Source organism: Hyaena hyaena, unplaced genomic scaffold, assembly GCF_003009895.1.
Source record: "Hyaena hyaena isolate Hyena2069 unplaced genomic scaffold, ASM300989v1 scaffold_427, whole genome shotgun sequence".
Lineage (NCBI taxonomy): Eukaryota > Metazoa > Chordata > Mammalia > Carnivora > Hyaenidae > Hyaena > Hyaena hyaena.
The window spans coordinates 1,311,516-1,336,110 of NW_024081064.1; the positions used below are offsets into that span (position 1 = coordinate 1,311,516).

Genomic DNA, 24,595 nt, shown 5'->3' on the forward strand with positions numbered 1-24,595 from the left:
CCAGCTGGCGTTGGGTGGTCCAAGTGGTCTCTGGATGCCCCTTTGTCAGTGTTCACCCTTGAGCCTCGCCCGGCAGACACTGCCTCCCTGCCAGGTGCACACAGTGGGTGCTACCCAGATGCAGCTGCGGCAGGTGCACACAGTGGGCGTTGCCCGGACGCAGCTGTGGCAGGGTGCATACAGTGGGTGCTGCCCAGACGCTGCTGCTGCAGGTGCACACAGTGGGCGCTGCCTGGACGCAGCTACAGCAGGGTGCACACAGTGGGCACTGCCCGGACGCTGCTGCTGCAGGTGCACACAGTGGGCGCTGCCCGGATGCAGCTGCAGCAGGCTGCACACAGTGGGTGCTGCCTGGACGCAGCTACAGCAGGGTGCATACAGTGGGTGCTGCCCGGATTCTGCTGCTGCAGGTGCACACAGTGGGCGCTGCCTGAACACAGCTGTTGTAGCACACGGTCCCTCGGGGACCAGAGTCCTTTGGGGAGCAAGCAGGAGGGGTGACAGTAGCTGCCCTGAATGAGCCCACCCACAGCTGCTGCCGGGGGGGAGGGTGGGGGGGTAGGTGGGTGGGGTCCTCCCTTCGTGTCCTGCTGTGGCCCATTTTTGGTCAAAGACCCTCCAACAGTGCTCCCTGGGAGCCCCCTGGCAGGCGATGGCCCGGGAGCTCGCTGCACACCCGCGGGGGCCCAGAGGGGCTGGTGTAGCCCGAGTTTACGCCAGCTCGGAGCCGGGCAGTGATGCAGTGATGGCCCTGGACAGAGGCCCCATGTCCCTAACAGTGGCCTTAGGGCCTCCGTGGCCTCCTGGGTGCCCCCCCCCGGCCGGAAAGGGCAAATCTATGTTTGCACTTGATGTTTCTTTTAAGGATGTGGGGGTCCTGCCCACTCTGTATGGCAGATCCTTTCTCCCTGTGTCCTGAGGGACCCTCTTTTAGGATTGTGGGTGGGTCAGGCATCCTGTCCCCCCTTCCTGAACCACCCTGAGCAGACCCAGCCACCCCACGAAGCCACTTCAGCTCCACATTCCCTCGGCAATGAAAACGTAAGGATTTCATTCTTCCAGGGCACCAACAGGCAAATCCCAGGATTTTTAATTTGGATTTCAGTGCAGTTATGGTCCCTCATTCTGATACATTATTAGTCACATTGCCCCTGATGAGAGATTGTGCATTTTCCCTCCGCCAGCTTTGTGGATCGCTAATAATGTGGACACGCAGATATTTATAGATGATCACTGAAGGCAGGGGTGGGGATTGCATGTGCTAATTAAAAAAGCTCCCCCCCACCCCCTTGTACACACATGCCCCCCCAAGGAAATGATCTGGGGGGAGGCAGGAGGTGACACAAACCTGTGTTTTCAGTACCCCACGTGAGTTCCGTCTGAACCCATTTGGTCTAGCAACAGAGGAGGTGTGGAGGAGGGAGACTCAGCCCAGACGAGGAGCTAGATGGTGTTGGGGGGGGGGTGGACGGGCCGTGTCCAGCTGTCCTGATCCCATGGACCAGTGGGAGAGAGCGGTGGCTCCAATCCCTGGCCGTGTGGCCAAATAAATGTCAGGGTGTGTGAGCTGGGCTGAGCCTCACCCCTGGTCTCTTTCGGCAGCCCGGCCAGGCGGGTGGGGCACGTTCCTGCAGGATGGTGGCTGTGGGCCTGGTGAGAGCCTGGCAGCACCCGGTGCGGTGTTCAGTGTGACTGGGCATAGAACGTTCTGTCCATTGGAGAAGAGTTCGCAACTGCTCCAGACACCTGGCCAGGAAGAGTTGGTTGGGTTTTGCCTTTGAGTGAAGGTTGACGCCCCTGCCCAGGGAGGGTGAGCCGGGGAAGCACAGGTGCCCCGATGAGGCACCCCCCCACCACCCCTGCTGGGGGGTGGTGAGGGAGTGCTGGGCCGGGGGCAGGGGTCTTTGTCATTTTGGTGTCAGGTGGCAGAGGGGCTCCGCTAGATCGGACCCCTGGCTGGGCCAGTGAGGGTCAACCTGCCTGGGTGCCATAATCAGGAGCGTGGCAGCCGCACTTTAAGGGTACTGGTGACACCCTGCTGCACCTCAGGGGCCACCAGGGGAGGGCTGGTCGCCACTTCTCTTCCCTCCGTGCCTCTTGGTGACCTTTGTTTACACCGAGGTCCCCTCCCCCCGGCCCAGGAGGGCATGCGAATAGTCCTCTCTGCTCTGGCCAGCGTGCCTAGGGTGGGGATGGTAATCAGGGGGGTGACTGCTCATGGGACCTGGGGGTGTGTGACCTGGGTCTGATGGGGATGGGAGGGCAGGACACGGAGTTGGGCGAGGCTGGAGACCCATGAGAAGTGGGGTCTGTGTCCAGCGGTTGGCAGGAGGGCAGCAGGCTGCGTGTGGGTCCCTCCCAGACCAGCAGGGGGCGCCGGTGAGCAGGAGGCGGGCCCCCCCAGGTGTAAGTGCCACGCTGTGTCGCTCCTGCCCTGGCCTCCTCCCCTCCAGGATCTGTTTGGGTCCCTCTGCACCCTATGGACATATGGGACATTCTGCTGTTCTGTCTGCCCAACAGCCTGCCCTCAGTTTCTCTGGAATAGAAACAGGTGTCTGGGCCAGAAACCCCAGCCAGGCTCTTGGTGATGGAGGGCGCTTCCGCTCAGCTGGACCAGAGGGCCTGTGTTGGATTGAGCGTGACCCCGGGGTCCCCTCCCTCTGCGGATCGCAGCCCCCAGCCTCTGGGGGGGGCATTTGCTCTGCCCTGAGAGAATCACCTAAGGCCAAATATATGTTCATTCGCTCACTCCCTCATTCCCTCACTCCCTCACTCCTCCACCTCTCCATCCCTCCTTCCTGAGCATGCACGGCTCCCATGGATACAGAGGGTGAGACACGGGACCTGCATTTGGGAGCTCCTGTCCCATAGCAGAGGCTGAGGGCGACCGCTGAGCAGAGCACAGTGACAGCTCTCCTGTGGGGAGTGGGAGCGCCTTCCCGTGGGTGCGGGGCCGCAGGGGCCGGAGAGAGTGCTCCCCGGGCCAGGCAGGAGGCTGGAGCAGAGGAAGGAGGGTCGAGGGTGGGGGTGCCACGCACTCATTTCCTCACTTACCCTGTTCACGCAGTGTAGATACAGCATCCCCTGGGAGCAACAGGAAGCCCCCGCCCTGTGACCCGTGACCCTCCCCGTGACCCGTGACAGCTGCCTCTGGAGGCAGGGAGAGGGGAGGGAGGGTGCAGACCACAGCATGGGCGTGGGAGGGCCATGTCCTCACGGCACACAGTCCTTGACCCTTCTAACCTGTCCCCCTCTCCCCCAGCAGGCAGGCTCTGGAGAGTTCCGGACCCTGCGCAAGGGCTTCTCCCCATACCACTCGGAGTCCCAGCTGGCGAGCCTGCCGCCCTCCTACAAGGACTCCCTGCAGAACGTAAGTGCCCCTTCCCTGGAGCCCCACTGTCCACATGTGGACCCCACGTTCCAGTGCAGGGGTGAGGCTCTGCCCGTCCGCCGACCTGCCTGGGCCAGTGGACTTGGGCCCAGGACCCTTGTCTCCTGCCTCAGCAGCTTCCGGGTCAGGTGAGAGTGACGGGTCAGAGCTGGGGCTCTGCCTGAGTGGCCCTCAATCCCCTCCCCCACCCCCCACTGCTGCCAGCAAGGGGCCAGGGCTCGTGGTCCTCAGAGGCTTGTGCAGGCCCCACAAGGGGGTTAGAGATGGAGGCCAAGCAGGGGTGATGTTGGGGGGCAGCGAGGGGCAGTGTCTGGCGGCCCCGCAAGCGGCTGCCCAGGCCCAGGCCCAGGCGCAGTGCACCTGTCCCTCCTCGGCCCTGGTGGGTGGGGGAGGGTGCCTGGCTGGGGCTTGGGTCAGGGCTGAGGTGTACGCGAGGTGTATACCCACCCAGGCTTTGTGACCGGTTTGTGGTAGATCCTCCAGGGCTGTCCTGGGCTGGGGCTGCCCCGAGGGGGGAGGGAGGGGCCGGCGCTCTGGGTCGCAGATGTCATCAGGACCACTCCCTGCGGGCACCCGTGTCCAGAGTGCACGGGTCTGGGGAGACCGAAGGCACATTACTGGTCATCAAGGGCAGGGAAGAGGGGACGTGGGGATTGCTGATGAGTATGGGGTTTCTTTTTGGGGTGATGGAATGTTCTGTCAGGACCATTGCACAAACCTGTGAACACACTCGAAGCCACTGCCCGTGGAGCACATACGCTCGGGCTGGCGGATGACAGAGAAGGATCTTGAGGCTTTTGACAGGTCCCTGAGGGAGACTGGTCCCCCCTCCCCCCCCGCCTTTTTTTTTTTTTTGGTCAGTTGACTTTATTTTTGAGCATGCAAGTTCCCTGGTTTTTTGGCATATTTACAGATTTGTGTAATCATCACAATAGAACATGTCACTGCCCCACAGGGAAGCTCTGCGCCCTTTAGCAGCCCTTTCCCCCCCCCCCCCCCCCCCCCCCCCCCCCCCCGCATCGGCCCCTGGCAACCGCAGATGTGCTTGTGCCTCTGTAGATTCCCCTATTCTGGACATTTCTTAGCAACAGAAACTCTCAGGACGCGATCCTCTGTGACTGGCTGCTTCCTTGTAGCGCCCGGTGGTGAGGCTGCCATGCAGCCTGTCAGCCCCTTGTTCCTTTCTGGCAGCGAGGGAGACTCTGGGGCGTGGATGCGTCTCATTTTGCTAATGTGACCATCAGCTGCTGGGCACCAGGGCTGTTCCCATGCTCTGCCTGGTGTGAACGGTGCTGCTGTGAACTTTCCGGCCAAGATTTGTGTGCCTTCCGTTTTCCTGGGTGCACGCGGGTCTGGAACCACAGACCCCGTTCGAGCTCCACTGCTCGGTGGCTGTTTGGCCTCGGCCTTCTCTCAGACTCACTCTCCTCATCTGTAAAATGGGGATGTAGAAAGATAGTGCCTGAGGGTTGAGGGTTGCGAGCACTTGGTGGGCTGGGCTGCTCCGTGGGAGCTGAGGAGGTGGGAGGAATCAGGGCGCTGGCCCCTCCTCCCGCAGGGAGAGCTGTGTTGGGGGAGTGCTCCCGGAGCACCAGTCCCTGCAGCATTTATTCCTTAGCAGGCGCCACAGTCCAGCACCGGCTTCCTTTTCAGGACCAGCATCCGCACCCTTGCTGGCAGCCTTCGTGGCTTCCTTCCTCCCTTTGCTCCAGGAAGCAGCCCCCTGGGGCAGGAATCGTCCCCTGCCCTGCTTATAGAGCAGGCTGTTCAGGGAGCCCCAGGTACAGATGGGCCAGGAGGCTGGAGGTTCCTGTGTCTCCAAGGGCCCAACATGTGCGGCTACCGCCCCCTGCTGGCCGCTGGGGGGATCGCAGCCTGCCACGCTCATGCTTGTGTTCTGCATTCCACCTGCCTCCCCGGGGCCCCTGCCTCCGATTTTTGGTTTTCCACAAGACAGATCTGGCCTGGGCCCCAGAGACCAGGCAGCCTGGGCCATACACAGCATCGCAGGGTTCTGCACACGCCTTGGGACACAGGGACCCTTTCCGTTGTCCACATGAGGAAGCCGAGGTGCAGAGTGGGCTGGGCCCTGCTTCAGGTCACAGCCAGCAGAGCCTCGCCCAAGTCCGGCTTTTCCGGCCCCCAGGGCTGTGGGGCCCGGCCTCTGTGTGGAGCCTGGAGAAGGTCCAGGTGGGGTGGGCAGATGGGGAGAGTGCAGAGAGGCTGGCCCACGGCAGAAAGTTCTGGGCCCTGAGAGCCTCCGCACAGTGTTGCCTGGCTGGGCGGGCTCCCAGGGTGATGGCCCCATGAGCCTGCTCACCGAGCCTGCCTGGTCACTGGGGTTTGGGGACCGAGAACGAAACCAGGGCCCAGAGAAGGGACGGCTGTGCCGGGAACCCCACTCCCTGGCCTCCCTGCCCGGGGCCCCTGGTGTTTTCTCTGTGGCTGTGTGACTCCCGTCAGGATCGCTCCCAGTGTCTTCTGGTGTCTCCTGGCCTGGGGACCATCCTGAGTCCTCCGCCTGGGGCCCCCCTGCGGCCCGAGCCCTGCACCCTGCCCACACCATTATCCCCATGGAGAAGAAGCCAGGGACGCAGGGCACACGTGGAGCCTGTGACACAGGCGGGTCCGACCCCAGGAGGCCGGGTCCCTCCTCGCCCGCCCTTCACCCCCGCCACCAGGTGGTGGAGAGTTGGGCACCTGGCCGCCATGTCAGGTGTTTGCTGACTGTGGGGCCATCAGGGAGGCTGGGCTCAGGCCTGGAAGAATGTCCCTGGGGGTGGGGGGAGGGGTGAAGAGTGGTTTAACCCACTCACCGGTGTTGGGGGAGAGGGTGACAGCTTGGAGGCAGCCCCCTGGGGTCTGCAGGGGGTCTCTGCCAGTCCCTGCCGTCTCTGAGCTGGACTCACTTCCTCCGGGATAGCAGACCTTCCCCGTGGGCTGTGAGGAGGAGCCTGAGGGACGGGGCGGGGGCCTCTGTCCTCCTTGCCAGGCCCTGTGTCTTCCTGCCCGGGCCAGGCCCACAGATTCAGGGACTTCTGTCCGCCGCTGGCCACAGCCATGGCCACTGGCGGGCAGCCCTTCTGGGCAAGCTGAGATGCGCGATTCCCTCCCACAGGGCCCAGCCTGCCCGGTCCCCGAGCTGTCCTCACCCCCCTCCACCGGCTACAGCGCTGCAGGACAGAAGCCAGAGGCTGTCGTGCATGCAATGAAGGTGAGGGCCAGGGCCCTGCCCCCTCAGGAGCCCCCAGACCCCTGGCGCGGTGCAGGACCTGGGACCTTCCACCTCCGTTTGAGTCTGTGGGCATCTGAGCAGCAGGGCGGGGGCTTTCATCTCTTCATGCGGGGGTTGGGCTGGGGGGGAGCGGTCGGTATGGCCATGACCGCCCAGAGCACCATGGGAATGGAGGTGTCAGTTGGCCAGAGCAAGCGTGTCCCCTGTCATCTCTGCAGCTGGGGAAACTGAGGCCTGGGTGCGGTAGGGGCCGAGCTGGCACTCCCCCGAAGTCCAACTGTTGGGGGCAGGGCTGGGGTAGGACTAAAGCCCCAGCACCCCAGGCCCAGCCTTGCCTCCAGGCGCAGCTGTTTCTCTGCTCTCCCTGCCCCTGGGGGAGTTCGTGCACCCGGACCTCACCTGCCACGGCTGCAGCGCGCGTGGACACGCCCCTCCCCCATGTGTGCAAGCAGGTGCTGCCCTTGTCGCTCTAATCAGAAGCCAGGCACCCTGGCTTGGCGCGAGGCCGCTGCCTCAGGGTGGTCCCACCCAGACTGTCCCCCCCACTTCGGTGACCCGTCCCCAGCCTGGCCCCCTCCACCTGTGATGGGGGGGGTGGCTTCCCTCAGGCCGTGTCACCAAGGGGAGGGATGAGGACCCGCCCCTGCAGTCTCTCCCCACTTCACCCCCGCCCCCGGGGCCTGTCCCCGCAGGTCCTGGAGGTGCACGAGAACCTGGACCGGCGGCTCCAGGACAGCTGCGAGGATGACCTGAGCGAGAAGGAGAAGGCCATCGTCCGCGAGATGTGCAACGTGAGGCCCTTTCCCGGGGATGCGGCTGGGGAGGGGGAGGGCTGGGGAGCCCGGGCCTGTCCTCACCCCGCTGCCTAACCCACTTCTCCCGAGAACGGGGGCCCTGACCCCTGGGGTCTGCCCATCCCCCTCCCAGCCCGCTAGGACGGGTCGTGTTCACCCCACGTCCCATCCCTTGGCCCCCGGCCCCAGTCCGCAGGCGTCTCGTGGCCCTGGCGGCTGTGGGCCACAGGTGTTCAGACCGGAGGTGTAGGCGGGACCCTCTGCTCTGGGGCCCTCCACGGCTAGGGCTGCGTTGGTTTCTGGAAGCTGGGCTGTTTCTGTGGCTGCCCAGGAAGTGAAACCTCACCGGTGACCCACTTGGCCAGGGTGTGTCATCCCCGGACCCTTACAGGACCCGGCGGGGGCTGAGCTGGGCCTCACGGGACCCCACCCCTCCCATGCTGCCTCCTGTGTCTTTGGGGTCCCCTGGACGGCTTGGAGGCCAGGGCAGCCCTCCACCCCCATCAGTGAGCTGCTCAGGATGGCAAGCATGGCTGTAATGGTGGGTGTGCAAAGATCTGGACTCAGTGTCTCTGGGCCTCATGCAGCCTCAGTTTCCCCACGTGGCCCCATAGCTCTGGGGACGTGGTGGTTTGGAGGGGCAGGGAGGTGGTCTGTGTGTACAGGCTGGTGGGCGGGCTGGGCTGGGCTCTCCGCTCACAGCTTGCCCCTGCCCACAGGTGGTCTGGAGGAAGCTGGGGGACGCGGCCAGCTCCAAGCCCTCCATCCGGCAACACCTGTCTGGGAACCAGTTCAAGGGACCTTTGTAGGGCTGCTCCCCCGTGGATGTGGACTGGCCCCGCAGAGTCGCAGGCCACTGTCTTCTTTTCCTGCGGTGACTTGTACATAGGACGCTGTGCGCCGTGACCCAGCTGCTGCGGGCCCTGCACCCTGATGGCCCGGCCCCCGTCTCCCTCCTCGCACACCAGCAAACCAGGAAGATGAGAGGCTGCTGGCCATTCCGTGCGGCAGAACGGCCCAGACAGCCTCGTCCCTGCTCCGGGGCTCCACTGCTGAGGGGCTGAAGGACTGTCCCCCCCCTCCACGCCCCCGCTGTGGCCAGCCTTGGCGGAGGGGTGCCTTGTCAAGCCTTCCACCCGCGCTGGACGGAGGCTACTGGTGGCTGGACCTAACGCAGGGGGCGCCACGTCCCACCCGTCTGCTGTGGCCTGAACGGCAGCTCGCAGAGCACCGAGTCCTGAGTCCCGGACAAGGAAGCTCCGTGTCTGTGGCTGGAGGGACCCGAGACCCTTGCTCAGGCACTCCCCACATGCAGCCCCCGATGCAAGCTGCTGTCAGGGTTCAGGCCCCCAGCCCCAGACACACAGTGTCCCCCAACCCTGCGCCAGGTTGTGTCCTATCTTTTTGGGTCCCTCCTGCCCAGTGCCTGAGGCATCTCCGTTCCTGTGGTTCACATGATGGGCCTGGGAGGTGGGAGGCTGTGTGGAGTCCCCGGAGGAGCCCCCCTCTCTCTCTCCAGATGGGCAGTGCTGGGCCAAGCTGGGCCTCTGGTGTCCCCCAGAGCCTGGCCCCCAGCCAGGGTCATGGTCGACAGAGCTGTGTGGGCTGCCGAGGGGAGAGTCCCGCCCTCTTTAGAAGGAAGGAGCCTGACCCGGCTCTGGCTTTAATTTGCTGTGTGACCTTCAGCAAGTCACTCGGCTTCTCTGGGCCCCTGGTGGGAAAACGAGGTCTCAGGTTCTTCCGGCCGTGCTCACCACCCGAGGTCACCAGCTTTATTCAGCCTGTGCCCTCAGTCACGGCCTGCGAGCCCATGGGCTCCGCCTGCCGCAGGGCCACTGCTGGCTGGGCTGGACAGAGCCGGGGGCCCAGCCGAGTTCCGCCTTGCTGCGTCCTCACGGGTGCTGTCCCCTCCCCTCTCTGAGCCTCAGTGTCCTCTGCTGGAGAAGGGACAGCATCAGGCCCCTCCGTGCAGGGCTCCAGATCAAACGAGAGCTTCAGTGTAAATGACCATGTACAAACTGTAGAGTGCGACATAGAAACGTGGAAGTCGGTGAGAAAGGTGAGGCCCAGAGGGTGAGTGATCTGTGGCACGTTCCAGACGAGACCTGATGCTGGGAGGTGGGGCAGGCCACTGTGGATGCCATCGGCCTGGGCCCCGGTGCCCCCGGGCACCCAGCTGTGCGCCCCTCACCCTGCCTTTACTCTGCGGTGCTGCTCAGTGACACGTGCTGCCCACTCGGAGCCCAGGGGGCATCTCTGCGGCAGGCGGGCCTCGTCCGGGCCCACCTGAGGGGTGGGGACCAGGCCAAGGGATGGTGGAGGCCGCCCTGGTCCTCCCCGCAGCAGGGACTCTGTGCGGTTCCCGCTGCCTGCTGGCCATCGGCGCCCTTGGGTCGTACACTCTCAGGGGAAAGGCTCGCGGCCCTCACTGCGCCCAGGGAGTGCTCAGCGGGTGCTGGGGATGGCGGCACGCGTGCTCCTCTTGCCCTGGGTGTTACAGGGGGCTGGCCTGTCCCCGGAGGCCATGCGCTTGGGGCTGAGGGGGTATGTCCTCGGTCATGGTACGGGGCAGTTCCTGCCCCTGTGGGCCATGAGCTGGGGGCAGAGGGCTGGGTCCATTTTGGGGGGAAGCTACAGCCGGGAGCCCATTTTCTGTGTTTGGATCAGGTTGGCTTGGCCACCACTGAAAATAAGCAATAAGTAAGGGCTCCCGGAGCTGCATGCGCAGACCGGCCCAGGGAAGAGGCACCTCCGCCCGGGGTGCTGCCGGGGTGGGCAGAGTGTTTCCATTGGGGGGGGGGGGCTCCTATGTGCCACGCAGGCAGGGGAAGCTGGGTGACGGCATCTTCCCACCGCTGCTCACGAGCCTGGGCCGGCGGTGAGCGGGGATGGCTCTCCCGGTCCCCAAATGTGATGAGCTAACAGCCAGCAGCAGCTGCGCCTGAGCCCCCACCCCAGGCGGCGGGCGGGGGCAGCGCGCACCCACGGGCTGGGGAGGGTCAGCACGGGTCCCAGCCCTGCCACCAACCCCGGGGCGTGTCGGGGCACGAGGGGGGCCCCTCCTGCCCTCTGGAGCCTTAGCTGCAGGAGCTGGTGGTAGGGTCAGGGGTGCTGCCGAGCTTGAGTGGCCTTTCATAAAGGTCCCTTTACGTTTCAAATACTCTGCGTCTACATCTTGAAGCCCAGTGTGACATCTGTCCTTCCTGTGGCTTCGGTTCCCACTGTGATGGAGGTCATCCTTCCAGCCTCGCCCCAGGTGGCCTCACCCCTCCTGGGGTCAGAATCTGCTGAGCACACTTTTTAGGGTGGCACATTTTTATCCACAAGTTATTAGCTACACATCAGTGTTGAAAGAGAAAAAAGTGACCTTTCATTTTCTTTTTCTTGAAAACTTGAGAGGAAACAAAATACATACTACTGATTTTTTTTTTTTTTTAAAGAAACAAGCTAAATGCATGACTGCAGAGCGGTAGAGGTGTATATTTTTCATACCGTTGGGGGAAGGATTTGTGCTGCTTTCTGGAATCGGGCTGGAACGTCTGGTTCCTGCCCCTGGGCCGTCAGCCATGCTCTGTTTTCTGCAGTATGTGACCGCCGTGGGAAACTGGGCCAGCCCCCGGCCTGGCTCCGGGCAGAGCTGGGAGCTAGAGACCCCTGCGCCCGTTTCTACCTTCCACTGAACCACTTTGATTTGGGGAGAGAAAAAGAAATAGAACTTTTGATAGTGTGGTAAAAACATTGATTTGAACTATTTTAGTAAAAGGAGTAACAGAAGATTGTGATAGTGTCTACTTTGCGCTAGATAAATAAAGGCTCTTTGCAAGCCTCTGCTGGGTGTGCAGTGTTTGTTTCGGGTGTGGTGGTGGGGGTCCCTGAGTGGAGGGCTGTGGCCCGGGGGAGCACCCCGGGTGCTGGAGAGCACTGACGGCCACTCCGATGGCCTCTGTCCGGTTAGAGGCCCCGGGTGGGAGGAGTTTCATACCCAGCCCTGGTGTGACCTGGGTGCCTGCGCCCTGTGCAGCTGCACCTGACAGTCCCGTGCCGGTTCAGCACTCACGGGGGTCCTCCGAGGAAAGCCAATGTGGGCACGGGGTGGGGGTGGGGGCTCGCCCCGAAGGACAGACCCACAGGGGTGCTGCCCTGGGAGACGGCAGGGTCAGGTCTGGGGGCTTGGGGAGACCAGCCAGCGCCAGGCCTTTCCCAGCCAATGCTTCTCGGCTGCCTGCCCCTCGGCCCCCCGGGGCCATGAGAAGGGCGGGTCTGGACTTCCCGGTCTGGGGCTGCGCAAGGCCTGGAGCCTCACCTTCTGTGCGCGAGAAACAAAAGAGTAGTTTCAGAACGGTTTTATTTGGATAACTGAAGGAATCACGTCTGTAACCAAGATGGAATTCACAGTATGTTGTTACATTCGCACTTAAAAAATATATCTCTATGTACAGGAATTTGCAAATTGATGTAAACATACGTTACTTTCCAAGTACATTTCTCCCCTTCTCTCTGGAGGAAAAAGAAAAAAGCCATCCAACAAGGCAACCCTTTCAAAATACGTTTAATACAAAGGATGTAAGTATCTCTAAATCAAAACAGTGGTTCATCTGACCTACTGGGTGCTGGGAGAGGACATCACGGAATGAAAGCGATGACAACAGCTTGACTTCGGGTGGAAGTGGACTATGTAAAATCGAGTTTTCCAGGAAAAGTAGGCACTGATTTCTAGAAGGAACTTCACTCCTCACTGAAGCTATTTATTGAGCCAATGTGGCTGGTTAACGTTTTCACTAGTACACGTGACCCAGTGCGGGACGCTCAGACGACACCAGCTGACCACGCAGCGCACAGTCAGATGGAGGCCGGCGCTGCCCGGGCTACTCTCAAAGCCGCTGTCCCCATTCTCCAGACGTGAGGACCAGCCCGGTTTTACCTCGTGGGCCCGGTCCGTTTCTTCCCATGCTGCAACTGTCTAGCATTAGATAAGGTACCCTGCTGCTTACCCACTTAAACTACTCAAGTTGATTAGAAAAACTTTTCTTAAAAAAACAAAGGAGGAAAAAAAGGCATCGCGTTATCTCATCCAGGTCGCCCGCCCCAGTCCCCCAACGGGAGGCATGCCGGGTGGGGGGATGGGCGGGGGCACGGGGGGCTGCCCTCCAGGGGGGACGGCCGGAGGTGGGTAGCTAGCCGGTGGCAGGCCCAGGCCTGGAGGAGGGTGAGGGGGGACCGCGTGGGTGGGGGGCAGGCGTGGGGGTGGGGGTGGGAAGTTGGGGTTGTAGGCGGGGGGAGGAGGGGGGTAGCCGGGAGTGGGGGGAGGAATGGCAGGTGGGGGGAAGGAGGTCGGGGGAGGGGGCACAGGCGGAGGGGGCGGGTTGGGGGGGTAGACGTGCGGGTGGTAGGGCAGGTGCGCGGGCGGGCCGTAGGCTGGGGGCAGGGCACCGTAGGAGGGGCCCTCGGTCTTCATCATGGACTGCAGGCTCTGGTAGCCCTCCCCGGACATGTAGGAGCTGGTGGTCGACATCCCGGTTATGTAGCTGGAGGGCGGCGGCGGCGGCGGCCGGTGTGGCAGCGGTGGTGGCTGGTGCACGGGGGCCGGGTGGGTGGGAGGAGGAATCTGCACTTTGGGGAGGTCACTGGTGTCCACAGGGCCTGGCGGCTCAGCCTCGCCTAAGGGAGCCGAGATGGGGGGCTTCCGGTCTGCAGGGGAGAGACCAGTCACTGCCCGGCCCCGGGCTCCCAGGCCTGCCTGTGCAGGGACGCATCCGGCCTTCCTCAGCGTGGGGAGGGCCCGAGCCCGGGAGGGTCTCACCCAGCGGTTCTCACGGCCACCGTGACCCCCGCCTCTTGGCCCCGGTACAGCGCCGGAGGGCCTGCTGCCCTTTCCCCAGGGCCATCTTTCCAGAGGAACAGGGAGTAGCTGTCACTGTGGCGGCCGGCGCCCGATGCCAACAGCTAGTGCCGTACCTGTCACAAAGGATCCCCCCCTCCCCCTGGTATCAGCCAAGGCGAAGCATGCGGCACATGGAGCCCCGTGTGCCCCCGCCCTGCATGCCCCTCTTGCTAGTACAGATGGAGCGGGGCCCTTCTTCCTGCCTGTCTCCGCCTCCAGAGGCCGCGAGGCTGGCGCCCTGTTACCTTCCTGTCTGCAGCACTGGCATCGAGCACAAAGCCCGATAGTTGGTCAAATGAACAAAGGATCATTTAAAAAAATAATGAACAAGTCTCTGACATTCCCAGTGTAGCCACCAAAGTAACAATTCTACTTTTAGTTTACAGAAGGGTGCAAGATGGGACCCCACCGTGTCCTCTCTGAAAGCACCCTCCGGTGGTGCAGCCCTCCACTCCCTTTGCCCATGGTCTTGTCCCACACGATTCACCTGCCACGCTCCGCCCCCCACACTCCTGGTCACACACCTACAAGAGAACACCAGACACCCCACCAGGGGAGGCCAATCACTGAGAAAGTGTGTCTTTTCCTAAGGCAGCCCAGAAGTCAAGGGCAAATCACAGGAGCCAGGATCTCTGGATCCAAAGAACACAAAAAAGCGAAGGCCGTGAAGGGGGCTTCCAGTCTCCCGGCACTGGGCCTCAGGTGCTCCCTGGAGCTCCCCCAGCCCTGACTGTGCAGACACAGACGTGCAGTGTGTGCAGGGGGTGCCGCGGCGGCTGTGGTCCCCTCACTGCTCTCGCCAAGTAAGCGAGAGCACAACTTCTGTGCGGCCGGGACATCTTTGGCAGGAGCCGTGTCCCTGGAGCTGGGCCTGAGCCAAGCAGCACACCTGCCAGACATGCCTGTGGAGAAACCTGCTTGGGCTCCAGGGCGGGGCCACGGCCCTCCAGGGTCCAGGAAGTTGTCACAACCTGGAGACAAAGAGCATGAACCCGAGGCCTGTGGACCAAAGTGCCAACCACCCTGAACAGGCAGCCATGGCCTCCCACGAACATGCTCGTCCAGCTCTGAGATCTCACTTCCTGTAACAACTCTGCTGAGTCCCTCCCCCCACCCCGTGCCCCCCTCCCCCACGGTCCCCAGTGCCTCCGCCTGTCCCCTGTGACCGCAGCTGGGACATGCAGTCTCTCCAGGCACCTGCGCTGCTCTTCATCCTTGCTGTGACACCCATCGCCACCAGCTGCCCTCTGACACATCTGGTGACCTACGCGTCTCTTGCCACCTCCCAAGCCTCACAGCAACTGTGGTTCTAGCCGCTCTCCCCGCCCCTGCCCCTCCTCTGGGCCCTCCTCCCATCGGCCTCCCATCCACCACAGGCCCCTATGGAGTAGGGACAGGACCTTGCTGGAGTGAGCACCTGCAGCCCGGCCCGGCCCACCCCTCCCTTCCAGCAGCAGAGCAGGCTCTCTCCCTGCCCGGAGCAACCACCCCTGTCCTCAGCTGCACCCCCAGCACAGGAGGGAGGCTCTTCGCTGGTAGAGACGTAGCATACACACTGAAGGATCCACGGCAGGTATCTTTTTACGCAAGCTTCATCCCGGACCGGGGACTGAAAAATGGTGCCCCAGTTCTCCCAAAGCTTATGAAGTGTGGGGACTGACTGCACATAGAAACAAATGCCATCACCAGTACCCCTACCCCAGACACGCGGGCGCTAGGGGCCCACAGGGGAGCCGCAGGCACTGGCCAGAGGTCAGCGTAGCCCAGTGGGTGCACGGACCCCGCCATGGAGCGCTCAGCACCCTTCGGCTTACACGCGCAACTTCCACCCACCCTAGTCTCCTGCTTCGTCTTCCGGATCGCTGCCCCGGGGAGAGACGCTATATTCCCTACAACACTTCTCGTTTTAGGTTAGGCTACGGAAACTTCCCGGCTCATCGTGTGCCTGTCGACAACTTGCCACGCTTCAATTTATTCTCTGCTTGACTCTGAGCTACTGCTTGTCTTTAAAACGCACGGAGACGCTATCCTGCCACCAGGAGGCAGATGTGTGAGGGACGGGGGTCTCAGAGCCACGGCAAGCCCGCCGGGTCCATGTTCATACATCGGCAGGGCTTTGCTTTCCTAAAACTGCTCCCAAGTTTATCCTGCGGAGTCCAGCAGCTCCGCACGTGAGCGGTCAGAGAATATCCAGATACACTAAAAATCTGAGACACCCTCAAGAGATTTGCTTTGTGAAAACAATCATCTTTGAAAGATCCTTGGTCATTATCTTCTTTTTAAATTTTGGCAAGTCTCCCCTCTACAACCTTTCCCCAGGCCTTCTCAAGTCTGCCCTTCGAGAAAGCCTGGTGAAAAGCTGGCACTCACGAGCTGCTTCCAGCTGACACTTACCTGGAGGTGGGTGGGCCGGAGGCAATGGAGGGTGAGTGGTCTCAATTTTGGGGATCTTAGGTGGTGGTGGTTCTAAAAAGGAAACGTAGATTGAAAAGTGACTCAGGCCTCTCTGTGTGAATCAACAGGTCATAGAGCAAAAAGGGAGGTAAAGTGTGCTCGCCAAGTACCCACGACAGGCTACACCAAGCCCAGTGCCTTGTGTTTTACGAGTAGGGAGTGTGCACATGTGGTCGGAAAAGAACTGTCTCTGTGTTTGCCTCTATGTTTCGCCCCTTCCTTCCAGAAACTCCCTGGATTCTGGCTGAACCCACTCTGATTTAATCCCACTCTGGTGCTGCCGAGCTTTTCCTGGTCTCCCGTCCCAACAGGCTGAACTCAAGGTCCAGGGACAGGTCTGTTGGGATCCTCTCCTTGGGAGACCAAGCCCCCTCACTCTAGGTGGATGAATGGCCAACCTGAGCCTCGCTCTCCCCACGAATGCTGGGACCTGTCAAGCTCCGTCCCGACCCAGCTGCTGCAGCTCACAGGACACCTTCCCCGCCTCTGTGACCGCCGTCACACTCCCACCTCGGACAGCCACCTGCTACCCACCCCACGCCCAGATGAAGTTGTCTAGGTCAGTGCTGCCCCCACACAGAAGAGCTATACTTATGACTTTAATCTTTCTGGTAGCCACCTTCAAAAGAGATGAAATTCATGCTTAACATGATAGAAAAAAGTTTCACATTTCAATGTGTAATCAACATAAAAATTTATCAGTAAAGGTTTTTACATTCTTTGTTCTTAGTAACATGGCAAGCTGGTGTGTATTCTGCCCTGAGGACACATGACGATTTGGGTTGGCTGCACTTCCAGTGCCCGGAAGACCCTGCAGCTGGTAGCACGCAGCACCCAGCCTGGTCAGGGTCCTCCCTGCAGGCCGTCTGCAGCCGCCCTCTCTGGGCCTGAGGCCGCCACTCCACCCTCGCCGTCTCTCACCCCTATGCTTGTAAGCTCCTCCCCGTTCCCAACTCTCTGTGTCCTATTACTGCTGCCAGGAAACTTCTAAAATGAACCCAGACTTTACCACTCTCCTGCTCACAAATCTTCAGTGGCTCCCATTGCCTATACAAACATCCACATTCCCCCAGGTGGACTCTCTCCGGTTCCAACCACGCCCAGTCCCAGCAGAAGCTTCTTTCCACTGCTTCACAGTCCAGCAGTCCAGTAAGACCCCTCTCTGCCTGCCCCCAGCCCCTCTACCCCTTCCACCTACAGGCCCAACCCGAGTGGGGCTCGGGGTGCTCAGACTCAAGTCCTCCTCCAAGGTCGCCACTGGCTCGTTTCTGCTGTGTACAGACACATAGGCCTAGCACAGCAGCTCAGCTCAACTGTATACCCACAGGGTGAGAGGCACAGCCCACACTTGGGACTCACAGTTACTTTTTGCCACCCAGCTGGACAGGAAAAAAAATTCACCTTTACTGAGCCCATCATTTCCCCCAAAGACTCTGAGAAAAATGTAGCTTTTCTGCAACTGGAAGGTCTCACATTGTGTTCAAGAAATCATTCACTGAATTCCTATCCTGGAACTTAGCAACAGAGAAACAGAAATGAGTAAATGAGTGGTTTTATCTTCAAAGAAAGAGTTCAGTACATTGAGGCCCACGACACAGGGACAAAATGCATCTAAGTTTGTCTGTTATCTTCCAGATTTTTAATTTAATTTTAGAGAGAAAGAATGTGTGTAGGAGAGGCAGAGGCATAGGGAGAGCGAGCGAGGGAGAGGGAGAGACAGGGAGAGGGAGGGAGGGAGAGGGAAAGGGAGGGGGAGAAGGGGAGAGAGTGAGAAAGAGAGGAAGGGGGAGAGTCTGTCTCAATCAGGCTCCATGTGGGGCTAGATCCCACGACCCTGGGATCAGGACCTGAGCCGAAACCACGATGAGTCACCTAGGCCCCCCAGTCTTTCAGATTTTATTCACACTTTATATTTGTTTCCAATATAGGAACAAGTTAACCAACTCTGGGCTCTACAAAAAACCCCCCCAAACCAAACCCAGTGTTTGAAAGCGTGTGGCCCACATAAGCAGCAGGGCCAGGACACGTGGTGGTTCTCTGGAGAGCAGCACTGCCCACCACCCTCTGCTACTTGGGGTTTAGGATGGCGGACACCCTTTACGGTCTACCGCGATGGGCTGGACTAGCCCTCTAGGAAGGAACACTGCCGTAACTCGTTTCCTGTGTTTGTGATCACATTTGTGTGTATGTTACTGAGTACACTTTCACTGCTGCTGCTGTTTTTTGGTAACTTTTGTCGGAATATGATCTCAAAATACACACTCAGGGCACTGGCACTGTATTTCCGGCAGGCAGGGTAAAGTTTTCGATGGGCTCTGAGGTTAAATTCTAAGGCCAATCTAAATCTTGTGGAAACAATGTTGACAAAGAATTTAAAGTTTTGATAAACATTTATATAAAGCTAAAAACCCGTCAGAACAGGAAGTTACCTGCAGCTTTGTTCTCTTCTTTGGGAGAAACCACCTGTTACAAAAGAAAACACGTAACTGTTAACCAAGACCGCAGGTTTAGTGAGGGACTGAGCATCCAGGAGCTCCCAGAGTCCTGGCGAGGAGACAGCTCCAAGCTGCGGGGTACACCGGGCCCTAAGCGACCACCTCTGCTCTCCCCACCCCCCTTCCCAGGTCAGACAGGAGGAGCACTGTGCATTTTCGACAGTGGGTCCTGACAACACTAAATTTCAGGCCCTCTAACACAGTGGCCCAAATTCAATATGCTGTGGTGGCTGACGCAGGTTTATCTCACGTGGTTTCCTCCACTGGCCAGCGTGCTGCCGTGGGGACAAACTTACACAAACACCCCGCGTCACTAAAGCACCAAACACAAAAAAGCCAGAGACGCTGGAGACTCGGGCAGCGGCTGGAGGAGGAGGAAGGAGCCCTCCCAGACCCGGGACCCCCCTCCTGTGACCGCACTATTCCTGAGGCTCCCCACGGACGCGCAGTCAGACAGAGAGGCCAGGTGCCCCCTGCTCGGAGTCCCACACAAGCCCACTCACCACAGCTCGCTTCGCGGGGCGGGGAGGACTGGGCTGCGGGGATGGCTTCTTGGGCTGCGGGGCGGGCTGCGGCGGGGGCTGTGGTGCTGGCGGCTGCGAGTCCTTCTGCTGTGGCTGGGGCGGGTCAGAGCCTTGAGACGGCTGGGGCGGGGGGACCTGCGGCACTTGTGGTGTAGACTGGAGAGATGGGGGCTGCTGCAGCTGGTGGGGCGTGTGATGAGGCATCTGTTGTTTTCCTTGTGAGTAAAGATCCAGGATCTGGTGGCAGATGTCTGAGTGACAGGCAACAATTACGTTTATCACAAACTGGTATTTTAAGTAAGGCGTGCCTAGGGAAAAACCAGCTCGTCTCCCTTTCAGCTACGAGTCCCCTACGGGGACCAGTGAGCAGGATTATACGTGCAATTCACCCGAACTCCGTCGTGCACGGCCTGCCCAGAGTGAACACTTAGGGAGCCGGGTTACAGGTGCTTCTGAAGAATGGTTTACATTTACGTGTGCGGGAAAGTCCGTTCTTGGGACTCCAAGTTTACAGGGAAGGGTGACCCGAACCTCGAACACTCTCGGGAAAGCCCAGCATGCCAGTACCTTCCAGAACGTCCACAGGGACGTCCTGTACAAACTGCTCCCACCATCGCCTGTACATGGGTTTGGAGGTCCATTCCTGTATTTCAAATTTGCACAAACGTCCTGCGAGGTACATCACTGCCACTGCTATGATCTCTGGTTCCCACTGCAGTGACAGGGTCGTGCAGAGACTAGTTCAACAAGAAAAAGGGGGGGGGGGGCGTGACTTGGAGCAAAGCTATGTTACCTAACGCGTGGTGATCAGATGCCACATTGAAACATCAGTTTGCTTATCATTCCCTAAGATGACCAAGTAAAAAATTAGAAATAAAAGCAGCAAGCTTTAACTCTTCTAAAGGCACCAAAATAAGTTTACTTGGACCAGTTACTAATTTATTCCTTAGTTCTTTAGAATCAAAATTCCAGCACATTCAAAAACTGGTTATGTCATGAGACAGAAATGAACACAGCGTATGTTCTTCAAACTGCTGAGATCTGAGTCACCGTACTACGTTGTCAAACGACAGCGGCTCCACACACAGGCCTCTGTCCCCATGCTGCGCATCATTAGGTCCTGGGCTCTAAGACAGCAAGGCTCTAAGACCCTAACAAGGAAGTGTGTTTGTGCAGAACCAAGTGGGTTCTAAGCATTTAGCCATCAAAAGTCTCTGGTGCATCGTTCTGGACTATGACTCAAGCTGGGGCTGACATTCAACGCCTTAACTGAGGCCCAGCAGGCGTCCGTGTGCTGGGAGGCAGCCTTCCGGTCGCCGGCCCCACTCTGCCGTCAGCTGGCTCTTGCGCTGGGTGAGTCAGAGTCGGCAAGACAAAATAAGGAGTCTGGATTAAATGACCCATAAAGTCCCTGCCTATTTTTAAAACTAGTTAGATCCACGTTTGAACACACGTACCTGTCATTTACAAATGTCCATGCCATCTGAACCAATTTTTGAATTTTGTTTTTATCACCTAGAAAGAAAAAGGCAAATCAGAAGTGACAACGATGACAAAAGAGTGCATAACAAGCATCTCCTTCCAGCCCACACGGTGTGCAGCACGCCATCCCAGCATGCAGCAGGGAGCTGCCACCTGGGAACCCAGGGCTCAGGGGCATGTCTCAGCCCCGCCTCAGCCCCGCCTCTGCACTCTTCCCACAAGACCTGAACTCAGCCCCCATTCCCTGGCAGCCGGCTACAAGGCGGATTCTATTAGGCTATTTAAAAAATTTGGACTCAAGATGTCTGGGTGGCTCAGTCATTTGAGCACCTGACTCTTTGATTTTGGCTCAGGTCATGATCTTAGGGTGACAGGACTGGGCCCTGCAATGGGCTCCACACTGAGCTGGAACCTGCTTAAGACATCCCCTCTCCCTTCCTTCCCCAGCTTGCACCTGTGTGCGTGATCTCTAAAAAAAAAATTAAAATTAAAATTAAAAAATCTGACTCATTTTCCTGCCTATCACTTGGCAACTGGATGGCATAATCTGTCTTCACCTGACAGGAAGTGGTACTCAAAGCTTTAATACTGGACTATCTTGGCACGTTATGTGCTGGGCACCCTCACACCCTGAACTATTTCTTCTGTTTTCCTCTTTTGGGAAGCATAATCCGAAGGCCATCAAATCATTACACAGACTTGATTTCCAATGAAAAGGTCTTTAAAAGAAATGCTGCCCACTTACCTTTGAGCTGTTTTGCATACTTGAGGAGGAACTGGTATGGATGTTCAACCTGTAAGTCAAACTTTATGGTCTGGAGGAGGATTCTCTCCAGAACCATCACTTCTTCCTAAAAATAAAATAACAAACGTTGGGACAATGGTTTCAACCACAGGTCTGAAGTCCCAGTAGACAGTGGGCTTCCCATTCACTCCCTTCAAGTTCTCTTCCTTCTCTCCTCTGCCCCCGCTGCCCTTCCCCTTGCTCAGAGACAAGGAGGAATTCTGAAAAGAACTAAAAGGGGGAAGATGAAACAATCCAATTGATTTTTTAAAAACAGTGGAAACAAAATATACATTCTTAGAAATGTAAGTAGGCTCTACACCCAGTGTGGGGGCTCGAACTTACAGCCCCGATATCAAGAGCTGCAGGCTCCCCTGACCGAGCTAGCCCAGCACCCCAGAAATGTCATTTCTCTTGATACGTGAGCCACTCCTTTACAGATCATTTATCTTAACTGCAGTTTCTTTCCAGACCTCCATCAAAAAAACTGCAATATTTCAGGAATTTCCACTGAAAACTTCAAACGAAGAAGTGATATGATAATGGCAGATTCACAGAGATTCAAACTCTGTACCTGCTTGACAGGCGCATCCACACAAAGCACGCGTGTCAATCTGTCACCTACCTGAAATACACAGTCCCAAAGTCCTCTACAGCACAAACTCTCATTTCCTGTCACTAAAGCACATTCTGACCTAACCCACACACACACCTTTCCTGTTCATTGATCTGTTGACTCCTCTCCCAGGATCAAAGGGATGGAACAGCTGGGAGAGTTCAATCATGGCTCCTCTTTTTCTTGTTTTTGTACGTCTCCCCCCTACCTAATTTTTGTTTTTAAGTAAAGTTTCCATTTTATGTTTTTCCCACAGGACAATTTTTCTTCAGTCGCAAGGACTCTGCTCCTGCTGTGGGCTTTTCGGTGGAGGCGGAGGGGCAGCACCTGCAGGTGTGAGTGGGGTGCTGGGCCCCAAGGACGCGGTCCTTTCAGAGAAGCTGGCCATGGACGGGACACCTCACGTGGGACAGTAGCATCACATACAGCATGGGAAGTGCACAGGCATCGAAATCACTCGCTTTGGAAAAATGTCCCTGATAGGGGCGCCTCCCCTGTGCTTCCTTCCGGTCATGAACTCCATGATGGTCTTGTCCTCAGGCTCACAATGGGCGCAGCGAGGGTAGCGAGTAGCCTGCACGTGGCCATAGCGCTTTCTGGCACATCATTCCTTCTTCTGTTGGTCATCTTGGAAGCAATGACCCGTGGGAGTCCCCCATGCCTCATTTGAGTGTCCCTTTACTCAGTACCCGTCCAGAAGAAAAGGAAGCTATTGACATTCCGATTGGGGACTGAGAGAGTCACAGGACAATTTAGGGAAAATGCAGATTTTCTAACTACATGGAATCCTCCTATCAAACATTCACTGAAATCTTCCCATTCCCTTCAGCAGTTTTCAGTTTCTTCCCCCACCCCCCCCTCAGTTTCCACAGGTTTTTACAAGGCCTAATCCTGGACATTTTATTTTACCACTGCTGTCGTACCTGGACTCTCCCTTTTCACTGTGCTCTCTAACCAGTCAACAGATGATTTTTTTTTTTAAAGTTTTTTTTTAATGTTTACTTTTGAGAGAGAGAGAGAGAGAGAGAAATGAGCAGGGAGGGGCAGAGAGAGAAGGGGACAGGAAATCCCAAGCAGGCTCTACATTGACAGCCAGCCTGATGCGGGGCTCGAACTCACAAACCGTGAGATGATGCCCTGAACTGAAGTTGGACACTTCACCACCAGCGAGTCACCCGGGCGCCCCTGGAGACAGGCGCTTCTTGGCACCTAGCCTCCGCACAGCCTGACCGCACCAGTGCTTACGGATGGCGTGCACCGCAGCCAGGTGCTCTGTGCCGGGAGAGCCACCGCAGCAGAGTGACCCGTTCGCACAAGGGAGGGCGTGCTAGAGGGCTCAGATCCCACCGCAGACGTGCGCAGCAGCCTGTCAGCCCAGGAAGACGCATGGGGGGCTGGCTTTTGCGCTGAGGCACGGCCTCCCCTCATACAACAGACCAGTGTCTCATGAGCAGTTGTTCCACATAGCATGGCGGGGCCGAAGGCCGTCTACTCTAGCGCTACGACATTCCCCCAGGAAAGCTTTCCACCAACTCAAACTTTCCCACAACAGGAGACAGCCTGCTGATGCTGGTGTGTTTCTGCTTGGTTTTGTTACCACCTGCTTCCCAGAAATTTCCTCAAGTCTTCTAAATTTAGAAACAGTCCTTCACCAAGTGCACCTACAGGTTTGGAGGCTGTGGCCCATTGCTGTTACAGGATAGCCTGCGGCCTGGCCTCCCTTTGTGTTTAAAACATTCCAGTAATGGGGTAATTACAGGTCTGTGGGCAAACACCATTCCTCAGGGAACCTTCCTTCAGCGCCGTAACACCTGTCTGGGGAACACGTCCAGGTTCCCAGGTTGAATACCCTCATTGTGCCTTTTTTTTTTTTAATTTTTGTTTTATTTGCGAGGGAGAGAGAGAGGGAGGGAGGGAGGGACAGCGTGAGCAGGGGAGGGTCAGAGAGAGAGGGAGACACAGAATCCGAAACAGGCTTCAGGCTCTGAGCTGTCAGCACAGAGCCAGACGCGGGGCTCGAACCCACGAACCGTGAGATCATGACCTGAGCCGAAGTCGGGCGCTCAACCGACTGAGCCACCCAGGCGCCCCCATTGTGCCTTTAAGTAACCTTTCTACAGCATTCACCACAGCTCACCATCAGCTGGTCATATGGTTACTTCATTAAAATCTATCCCAACTCAGCTACAAAATCCACGAGAATACCAGAGGCATCTACTTGGCCCCATTTTAGGTCTAGTGACTGACACAGTGGCTGGAACAAATATTTGCTGAATGTATGAGAAATTAATATAACGGAGGAAACTAGACAGCTGAAGCCAAGCTAATTAAGGCAAAAAAAGTCCTACATGAGTGATGATCTTATTTTTTCTGCTTATAACGCCTCCCCCAATTAGCTGCCCTGATCTCATCTCTGGGGAGAGACGTGTCCATGATGTCTTCACTGCTCCCAGATGCAGGGTGCTTTCCTCTGGCTCTGACACCCCCAGGTCATCTCTGGGAAAACTGCACATGACAGGAAGGAGGGGCACGTTTCACAGCCCCTCTGCTTACTCGTGCCAGGCCGGGCCCTGGTTTAAAAGTCTGGATAGGGTGACCACTCCGCCTTCCTCTCTTCTGGGGCACTGGGGCTTCGGAACTCATCCCTCACTGTGCCTGATCAGGTCGTGGCTTCCTGATCTGAAGGTAGAGCAGGTAGAAGCTGAAGGTGAAAGGCGACTTCCCCAAAGACACACTAGGAGGACACACACCAAAATGCTGCCACACCCTACAACATGTTCCTGCAACCGTCCCCTACTCTGTAGGAGCCAGCCACCGACAGGCTACCTTACTTCTGATGGCTACTTTACTTCTATTAAATTCCATTCTGATTATTGTTAGTAAGAATTCCTAACAGATGCATACTTTTATAAACAAGTGAACAGGTTTATAAGTCACCT

General features: G+C 58.2%; 2 protein-coding genes across 6 annotated transcripts in view; one reads left to right on the forward strand and one right to left on the reverse strand.

Annotated features, from left to right (window-relative positions):
* Nucleotides 1–11,248, forward strand: part of CCDC85C (coiled-coil domain containing 85C) — a 75,753-nt gene extending 64,505 nt beyond the window's left edge. For 2 of the 4 annotated variants that reach the window (XM_039252940.1, XM_039252942.1), the window contains exons 3-6: nucleotides 3,263–3,370; nucleotides 6,510–6,605; nucleotides 7,319–7,417; nucleotides 8,140–11,248. In XM_039252940.1, the coding sequence (XP_039108871.1) occupies nucleotides 3,263–3,370; nucleotides 6,510–6,605; nucleotides 7,319–7,417; nucleotides 8,140–8,229 (393 nt within the window). In that variant the 3' untranslated portion in view covers nucleotides 8,230–11,248. The remainder of the gene's footprint in view (nucleotides 1–3,262; nucleotides 3,371–6,509; nucleotides 6,606–7,318; nucleotides 7,418–8,139) is intronic. The other 2 variants (XM_039252941.1, XM_039252943.1) reach the window with 1 other exon arrangement.
* Nucleotides 11,249–11,748: 500 nt separating this feature from the next.
* Nucleotides 11,749–24,595, reverse strand: part of CCNK (cyclin K) — a 28,474-nt gene continuing 15,627 nt past the window's right edge. For both annotated transcript variants that reach the window (XM_039252930.1, XM_039252931.1), the window contains exons 5-11: nucleotides 21,002–21,107; nucleotides 20,232–20,289; nucleotides 19,342–19,511; nucleotides 18,754–19,025; nucleotides 18,185–18,218; nucleotides 15,696–15,767; nucleotides 11,749–13,108 (exon numbers count right to left, since the gene is read on the reverse strand). In XM_039252930.1, coding sequence (XP_039108861.1) covers nucleotides 12,483–13,108; nucleotides 15,696–15,767; nucleotides 18,185–18,218; nucleotides 18,754–19,025; nucleotides 19,342–19,511; nucleotides 20,232–20,289; nucleotides 21,002–21,107 — 1,338 coding nt within the window. In that variant the 3' untranslated portion in view covers nucleotides 11,749–12,482. The remainder of the gene's footprint in view (nucleotides 13,109–15,695; nucleotides 15,768–18,184; nucleotides 18,219–18,753; nucleotides 19,026–19,341; nucleotides 19,512–20,231; nucleotides 20,290–21,001; nucleotides 21,108–24,595) is intronic.